At 45.9% G+C, this 9,492-nt stretch overlaps 1 protein-coding gene across 1 annotated transcript in view; it reads right to left on the bottom strand.

Annotated features, from left to right (window-relative positions):
• Window positions 1-320: 320 nt before the first annotated feature.
• Window positions 321-9,492, bottom strand: part of LOC122922745 (complement C3-like) — a 76,398-nt gene continuing 67,226 nt past the window's right edge. Inside the window, exons 38-41 of the mRNA XM_044273454.1 lie at window positions 5,945-6,031; window positions 1,489-1,572; window positions 1,069-1,204; window positions 321-855 (exon numbers count right to left, since the gene is read on the bottom strand). Coding sequence (XP_044129389.1) covers window positions 717-855; window positions 1,069-1,204; window positions 1,489-1,572; window positions 5,945-6,031 — 446 coding nt within the window. The 3' untranslated portion in view covers window positions 321-716. The remainder of the gene's footprint in view (window positions 856-1,068; window positions 1,205-1,488; window positions 1,573-5,944; window positions 6,032-9,492) is intronic.

Raw genomic sequence — 9,492 nt, 5'->3', positions numbered from 1 at the left:
GACATGATCTCCCTGAAGTAAACCCATGCTGTTTTTTATCTTTCAATCCATGGGGTTTTAGATGTTCCTCAATCCTCTCCTTGAGTATGGTTTCCATTAATTTCCCCACTATTGATGTCAGGCTTACTGGCCTATAGTTGCCTGATTCCTCCCTACTACCTTTCTTGTGAATGGGCACAACATTTGCTAATTTCCAATCTTTTGGGACGACTCCTGTTACCAGTGATTGGTTAAATAAGTACCGTATTTTTTTACCCCATAAGCACCTGCCATATCAGGTAATTGAACTTACAGAACATGCGACAACAGATCACCTTCTATTACGAGACATTTCCATTTATTGATACATTTATTATTTTACACCAGAAACTATATAACAGTGATTTACTACTAGTAAAGAGAGGAACAGGGGACGGGGCTGTGACTACCTGTCCTTTTACCTAGGGAAGCTGTCTGACAACCAACATGGTGTTCAGTGAAGGCCCCACAGGGGTTGTTGTCAAGCCTTCCTGGATGGTAAACCTGCCTTCTTATGAAGTGATACATATGTGATGTGCCATTTCCAACTCTAGGAAAGCTGGATCATGTGACAACCACAGTGGTGGCCATACTGGTTGTCACCCAGCCTTCTCAGGAACACTTGCAGTGTGAGGGCACCTCAGTGAGTTCTGGTAAGGGGCTGGAGGCAGAGGACACTGGACGGGTGGACTCCAGCCTCAGTTCTGGCATCCGAACAACATCAGATCATCAGCAAACGTTTCCATCTCTTTACACTCCTTCTTCCTGGTGGTGGTGCACTCCTGATCGGAGGGGACACTCTCAAACCACGTCCCACCATTGATGACATAGGACATCCTGAGGAAGGGAAGGCACACAGTCATGGACAAACAGAGAAAATCTATATCTATCTATTATCTATCTATCTATATCTCTCTTTATATTGTCTATATATTTATTATCTATCCTTCTATCTATATCTATATATCTATCTCCTATCTATTATCTATCTATCTATCTATCTATCTCATATCTATCTATCTATGCTTTGGTTCGCCTCTCTGTACTCACTTGTTCTGCATTTCCCATATATCTTCTTTGCTGCCCCAGATGATGTAGGTTTGTCCCACTTGGACCTCCACTGAGTCTCTGCAGCTTTTGTGGATGAAAAATCGCCGTTTGTCACCATCCTGTAATTCATCAGATCCTATAAAGAGAAGATCGGGAGGTGACATCATCTGGCCCAGTATTTACAGTAGTTAACCACTTGGTGCAGAAGTTTGAGCTCCAGAGCTGTACTTGAATCAGGCAGGTACAGCCACAAGCAGCCATTGTGCTCAGGATGGAGAAACATCTGTTCTATCTTCATACTGTTAGTTACTCCACTAGACAAGTATTAGATGGCAGCACACACCTAGAAATAAAACCTGCCTCAGGGCAGTACAGCTGTAATATGGAGAGACAGGAGCACCCTGAGGCACAGGTACCTACCCCTCTTGATGACACGTAGGACCTCCATGATGTAGATGTCATAGGCCCCCGTCTTCTCAATCATATCCAGTTTGCACTTATATACTGTAATAAAGAGAGAGAAAATATCTATTATAGTCTGGAGATCCATCCTGGCAGACCGGGGACAAGATGTCTCCATGGAGCCCAAGCCATGGGAAAATAGATATGAAATAGATAGATAGACAGATAGATAATAGATAGATAGAGGATAGATAGATAGATAGATAGATAGAGGATAGATAGATGATGTGAGATTATAGATAGATAGATATGAGATGGATGGATAGATAGATGACCCCAGGAGTGAGCAGAACTGAACACGAGCTCCTGAGTTTTCATCACTTTATACCTTGTAATGAGCAAATTTTTAAACAAAATCTGGGAAATATCGACTCCATGGGATACAGAAACGAGCAGGACTAAAGCTCTTCATGAAAAGGAAAAACGTATGGATTTTGCTTAGAGGACAGGCGGCAATTAACAGGACAGACTACAAACAACAAGCACCATCATCCTCCAGAGTCCAGAGAACTGAGCACCCACAGGTAAGAGCTCCTACTCCAACACCAAACCCCCTACAACCTCACTAGAAACTGCTAGAGACCAAGCTCCTTAGAAATAAGGATATCATTTAAGAAATGGAAAACCACAATTTGGAACAAGGAATGTGTAGGAATGTAGCTAAGGAAAAGACACAAGCCTCAGCAAGCAGGGGGTTAGACATCCCTGAGATAACATACTCAGAAGGGCTGAGGAGAACTCAAGCAAGGAAAGCTATAAAAGATGCCACCATTAGATAGAGTCCAGAGACCCTCTATGCTGATTTCCCTTATAAGGAGCCACAGAGGAGAAGAACAGACGTAGTGTTCTTCACTGATAATCCGTTTGCCTGGCACACAGCCTTCTGCAGACATTATATTAATGTATCAAAGTGCGGCATCAACAGGGGCCGACAGATCAGGATAAAGGAAACAGGGGATGAGGAGGACACTGTACTCACCATAAATCTGTACAATACCGGCACCCTCATGATACAAATGTAACTCCCCAGAGTTGTGTTACTAAACTCTTTTACCCCGCTACAATCTGTTAAGAGTCTTAACCTTGTCATCTAATGTGATTTTACATAATATCCTCACAAATGTGCATTGAAAACCTTGTTAATTGTATGTTGCTGTAACTTCCATGTTCACCAGCAGGTGGCAGCAATGCGTTAGCAAGGACTTAGTTTCAGTTTAGTGTTCCTAGGCTGGAATAGTTCATTCCAGTTTAGCTCCTCCGTCTGTGAGCAGAAGTGGGCTATGCCTATATCCTGCCTCATGGGGAGAGAAGGAAGTTAGAGTTAGTGTGCCAGCCACCCTTGCTAAGGGAAGGCTGTGCGTGTAGGAACTCCCAGATATAGGGAATAAAGCCAGGATCTTGTCTCGGCTGAGACATTGATCATCATCCCCATCCTGAGCCCTGCAGTATCAGCTGAAAGAAGCAAGCAGACAACTCCAGAATTCCAGGAAGAAACCATACCCTGTGAAGGCAACTGTGAGTAGAGACCAGAGACCCAGGAGAAGCCTTATTCCTCCTCAGCTAGTCAGTCCCCAGACAGCAGAAGATAGAAAGTGCAGAAGCCAAATTCCTGCCACAGTATAGAGCTACAAAGCAGACATCCTTTCCTGCAAGTTCTAGGTACATGAGAGAGCAGAAGATTAATTCTTGCCAACCATTGCCAATACCTGCTGGGACCTAAGACTAAAGCTGTACCTTGCTTGGATGAAAGCTACTACCAGTAAAGACAAGTTTGAACTTTACCCAAGGTTTCGATCTCAATTACTGCTGCAAATTCCTCTATTACTCCTACTAGCACCACACTCATTTTATTGCAGGTGAGCCAGGATCCAGGAGTCCAGCCGTACCCAGGTAGGAGACACTGTTGACACCATTACCACTACCATACAGAGACATTACACCACACTGACATTCCTAACCTGGGGCGTGAGTTACAACACCTTAAAGGGCCCTGTGATTGTACCCTGCGCACGCTGCAATTGGCGTCACAAACAAAACTATAAACTATTACCTACATCTGACCCAGCCATTGCATAATTTGGCGTCAGAGTGCATACCCCGGTCCAGCTCTATTGCACAAGGCAATGAGGACAACTTAACACAGTTTGAAAGAACCTTTCTCCATATTAAAAACCTGGCCCAAAAATACAAGTCAGAAGAAAAACCTGAGACAACCCCCAAAGACCCCCCTGAGGCTTGCGGTGAGGATGCTTCCCACCCAACACCCGGCATTCTCAGAGACTGTTTATCTCAATTAGAAAGAGACTTTGTTCAATTCAAGGAAGAACCTCAAAGAGACCGAAGTGACAAAAATGCAAATGACAAAGCATTTAATGAAATAAACAAACTGAAAGGTGAATTTACAACAGTTCTGGGAGAAATGCAATGTAAACTGCAAGCCCTACAACAAGAAAATAGAAAGCTACAACAAGAGATAACAGATCTAAAGACGCAGATACAGAGTTAGGAAGGGGGGTCAGGGAAGAGCACAGACACAATGACAACCATCATCCAGAACTTTATAACAAAGATATGTAACACATTAACAACACCAGAAATGAATATAACCACACCAACCAATAGCGGACTGCTACACGCGGAGACAGAGCCAACGGTTATTAGAACCCCAAGCACAAACCAACATGAAGACCCAGTAAAAGGACCGAACAGCACCCAGGAAACCTTCACCAAACAGCAAGTGGCCCGTAAGCCCCAATGTCCTGATACAGTACTAATCATAGACTCCAATGGGAAATGCCTGAACATGAGGAAGCTTTTCCCAAAAGAAAGGGTTAAAAAAATTAATTGTGCAACGATCGAACAAGTCACAGCCGTTATCAACGATCCACACTTCACCAATCCAACCAATATCATCATACATACGGGTACAAACAACCGTCAAGACCATCAGCAGCAGATTGCAGAACAGCTGACCCAGCTGGCAAAAACTGCACAACAGAAGTTCCCGGACAGTAAAATAATAGTGTCATCCCTGCTGGCCAGAAAGGATGTGCCCAACCATCCAAACCATCAACAGTGAACTAGCAGCTAAGATCAGCTCTGTGCCAAACGTCACCCTGGCACAACACCCCACTATCAACCGCCTTCATCTATATGACAGCAAACACCTCAATAAGCAAGGAGTCAGCCTCCTGGCCAAAGAAATGAAGGACATTGTACTAAACAGAACCCCCGGCCTAGACCCAACACAGGCCAATTTGGAGACAACAGGTAAAGTCCAAGGACAACAAAAAGACCTCAAGTATCAAACTCCACACCACAAACCGGAAACAAGGCCCTGTACCCCAACGTGGGCCACCAAAGGCAAAAAACATGGAGGAAACCACCCGCCTCATACAGAAAAATATGTAGAACATTCAAGTGACTGGACAACACAAGCCTAATCTATCATACCAGAACCAGTCAGACCCCCAGCTCGTCCTATGAAACCCACTCATTGCTAGGTATAAGGACCTGCTATGACATCCTTTATATTCAGCGGCTGGAACATCCAAGGTCTGAACGCGTCAGCCTTTGGATGTAAAGTAAATGATCCAGACTTCTCCCAGAGTTTGAGAAACATCGACATTCAAATCCTTCTAGAAACATGGACTAAGGCAGAGATTGAGTCCCTGGCGCCCACTGGATACAGGGAAATCTCTGTCTCTGCTCTGAAAAATATAACCACCAAACTTGGCCGCTGTTTGGGAGGAATACTAGTGTGGTATAAAGTGGAGCAGATCAGACCAGTGAAACGGGGAAACAGCCACATCTGGATCAGAAAAGAACCCTCCATCCTCACCTCTGTGTGGCCTACATACCACCACCTGAGTCCCCCTACTACAACTCAGAATGCTTTGAGATCCTGCAAAGGAAAGCCGTCCACTATCAAACCCTTGGCAAAGTACTTATCATGGGAGACCTCAATGCCAGAACAGACAGGGAAAGAGACTACCTGACCACAGATGGAAACATCTATATATATGGAGCAACAGCTCAGTACATACAGAGAGGAACAGTTACGACAGCACTGTAAATAAAAAAAAAGTGGCAAAAAATTGTTGAATCTTTGCCGAAGCCTAAGACTCCACATCCTCAATGGTCGCACCAAGGGAGACTCTCTAGGAAGGACTACATTAAACTCCCATGTGGACTATGCCATCACAGACATGGAACCCGCAAACATTGGGGCCTTCATAGTCAGCCAACAATCGCACTTGTCTGATCACAACCAAACATCCCTATAGATAGATAGATATGAGATGTATGGATAGATAAAGAGATAGATAATAGATAGATGGATAGATAATATGAAATAGATAGATAGATATGAGAGAAAGGCAGATAGATAGATATGAGAAAGAACTCTCCTCACCATAGTCCACCCCGGGAACACAAGCTAAATTCACTCGTGAAGCAGAGTCCAGATTTCCATTGTAGGCGTTCTTAAGGTTGCATCGTTCTGGAAGACAAATATTTAGACTTCTATTTAGTATTTCATTTACCTTATTGCATGTACATGGGGACAATTCATCAGGACCAGCACTGCCCCAGCCATTTGTGCCTCAAGAGCTGAATTCATTTATACCAAGCTCTGTATACCATGGTTAGATACATATGGCTCCTTTTCTACCATACCTGTTCACAGCCACATTTGTCTAATCCTGGAGAACCCCTTTAGTTCTGTTGACGTAGAATACTCAGTCAAGGTCTGCTTTTTTTGGTTGGCTTCTGGATGGCTTCTGGTTGGCTTTTGTGTATACGGGACTAGTGATGGACTAACATCGGCCGGGATGGTTTGCGAACACGATTGCGCGAACGCGATCAAATGTTCGCGAACCGCAAGTTTGCGGTGGGCCCCGTTTACTTTAAAGGCAGGTGAACCTGGAATACCTTCAGCTCATATTTGCTGCCACCAAATACTTACTAGAAGTGCACAAATAGTCCCACAACATGGACAGTGACATACCAGATGCATTATTCAAATTTGCGATCTCCATTCATTATTTTTTTCAATGCGAAATATCGGCAATGTAATTTTCGCCTATGCGCATGCGCAAAATATGTGTGGCCTACTACAGCAACTGGGTTTCCACCAGACTGAAGTTAGATGCAATCAGAAAAGATGGTTGGCTACAATTTTTGCGACGCTGGGGAAGAATTTCTGATCACTGTAAGTATATTGACATTAAAGCAGTGTGTTTGATTACATTTCACATGCATGTTATAACAATCGCTGTATATGCCGATCGAGTGTTTAAAAAAAGCGCCATTACGAAAATCCCTAATGATGCGATTTATTTTTTCGCGGTACACACAACTTTACATTTTATAAGGTCTCATGAGATATTAGTGATTGGTGCACTAAGTATAGTTGTGAGAACTTGCCACTGCAGTACAGGCCCCAAAAATTAGCCAATAGGCGTTCACCTGACAGCACACAACTTTGTAGGATTCTGTGGCTGGAGGTGCATTAGGCAGTCACAGGATAAAAATGTAACTGTCAGCCAGTACAGGCCCCAAAAATTAGCCAATAGGCATTCACCTGACAACAAAGAACTTTGGATTCTGTGGCTGGAGGTGAATTAGGCGGTCACAGGATAAATATGTAACTGTCGGCCAGTGCAGGCCCCAAAAATTATGCATTCAACGGACATAAAAGGCCTTTTATGCTGCTGTATTTACCTAAGACAGGAACCATTATTTGTTCTGGGTGGTGGCGGATATTTGTGGGCTGTCATGAGGAATTTCAATCAAACATGGTCGACTCGTCACATGTGTTGAATTCCTCAGAGATTCCTGCCTCATAAATTTTTAGAAATGTGAGGTAGTCCACACTGTCGTGAGCTAGGCGAGTGCGCTTACCGGTCCCGATCCCCCCTGCAGCGCTGAACGTCCTTTCGGACAGGACACTGGACGAGGGCCAAGCCAACAGTTCCATGGCAAATTGTGCCAGCTCTGGCCAGAGGTCAAGCCTGCACACCCAGTAGTCCAGGGGTTCCTCGCTTCTCAGAGGGTCCATATCGACCGTTAACCCGATGTAGTTGGACACCTGTCGGTCTAGGCGCTCCCTGAGGCTGGATCTGGAGGGCGGCTGTCGATAGGTTGGTTGCAAGAATGATCTCATATCCAAAGTGACTAACACATCTTCAAACCGCCCTCTTCGTGCATGCGCTGTTGGATTGGTACCCGCAACTGTTTCCCTGTGGGTGGAAATTCCACTGCCAGCGCCTGCAAAAGCAGAATGCAGCATTTCTCGCAGCAAGACCTGAAAGTGCTGCATTCTGACAGCCCTCTGTGATGTGGTAACATTTCCGCCATTTTGTGTTTGTACCGTGGGTCTGAGTACAAAGCCACCCAGTACTGGTCCTTGCCCTTTATGCTTTTTATACGGGGGTCCCTCTTCAAAACACTGGAGCATGAAGGCCCCCATTTGCACTAAACTGGAAGCGGTGGAGTGGCCTGGCTCCTGCTCATCATCCAGGATAATGTCGTCCTCGTTCTCCTCCCCCCATCCACGGACAACAACAGGGATCCCAGAAACGTTTAAAGCATGCTCTTCTTGCTCCTCCTCCGCGCCGCCACCATCCTCCTCTGAATCCTCTTCAGACTCCTGTTGCTGACTTGTCTCAGATGAAGTAGCCCTTTCCCCTGGGAATTCATCCAGCATTGCGACTTCCTCATCTTCCAGCTCCTTCTCCTCGACGGCTTGATCAATCACACAAAGCGATGCACGCTATTTCTGCTGGAGCAGCCTATCAAGCATATACAAGGTGGAGTTCCATCGCGTCGGGCAGTCACAAATCAGACGTCTGACTGGCAGGTGGTGTCGCCGCTGAATGTCTTCTAAAATGGCCAGAGATTTTTCTTGTCTGTTGCAAGACGTACTGGACCCCGGGGTATTTGGTAACGAATTGCTGCACGACTTAGTTCAGGACATGTGCCATGTGTAATTTTGCCCTGTTTCAGCACACTCAGCAGATTGGCACCGTTGTTGCACACCACTTTACCAACTGTCAAATTGAGCAGGGTTAGCCACTGATCTGCCTGTGACCGCAAAGCTGAAAGGAGTGCAGGAACGTTGTGGCTCTTCGCTTCCAGGCACAACAGACGCAGCACAGCATGGCAACGTCTCACCTGGCACATCGAATAGGTTCTGGGGAACTTGGGGGGTGCAGCGGAAGAGGCGGTAGCAGTGGAAAAAGAGGAATCAGCCGAGGAGGAGAGGGAGGATGGAGTAGGAGGAGGAGAAGAAGAGGCAGGCCTGCATGCAATCCGTGGCGGTAACACCAAATCTACACGGGTGCCACGGGTTGCATGCTTGACGGCTGTCAGAAGGTTCACCCAGTGGGCAGTAACAGTCATGTACCTTCCCTGCCCATGTTTGCTAGACCACGTATCTGTGGTCAGATTTATCTTGGCACTGTGTGCCAGAGATACATTCACTTGCCGCTGAACGTGGCCATATAGCTCTGGCTCTGGGAAGCCCTTCTGGGAGAAAAATTTCCTTCTGGGGACCTTCTATCGAGGTGTTCCAATGGCCACAAATTTTCTAAAGGCCTCCGAGTTCACCAGTTTATATGGCAATAGTTGGCAGGCTAGCAGTTCTGACAAGCCAGCGGTCAGCTATTGGGCAAGAGGATTATCCGGCGTCATCATCTTTTTTCGCTCAAACATTTGGAGCAAGGAAGCCTGCCTTTTGCCAGATGAATACGACGACGGCACGGTGGAAGGTGGAGTGGAGGATAACTGGGAGGAGAGAGGAGAAGGAGAAGAGGCAGGACGGTGAGAGCCGGGAGTGTGGCTTTGTGGGTTCTGACGGTGTTGAACGTGGGTGCCCCCCCTCCTCTTCCTCTTTTGTGGGCACCCACGTGACGTCCATTGACACGTCATCATCGGATTCGTCACCTTAACCACCACTGA

Source organism: Bufo gargarizans, unplaced genomic scaffold, assembly GCF_014858855.1.
Source record: "Bufo gargarizans isolate SCDJY-AF-19 unplaced genomic scaffold, ASM1485885v1 fragScaff_scaffold_689_pilon:::fragment_2:::debris, whole genome shotgun sequence".
Taxonomy (NCBI): domain Eukaryota; kingdom Metazoa; phylum Chordata; class Amphibia; order Anura; family Bufonidae; genus Bufo; species Bufo gargarizans.
The sequence above is the reverse complement of the archived record's forward strand: the minus strand, read 5'-3'. Positions and strand labels throughout refer to the sequence as shown.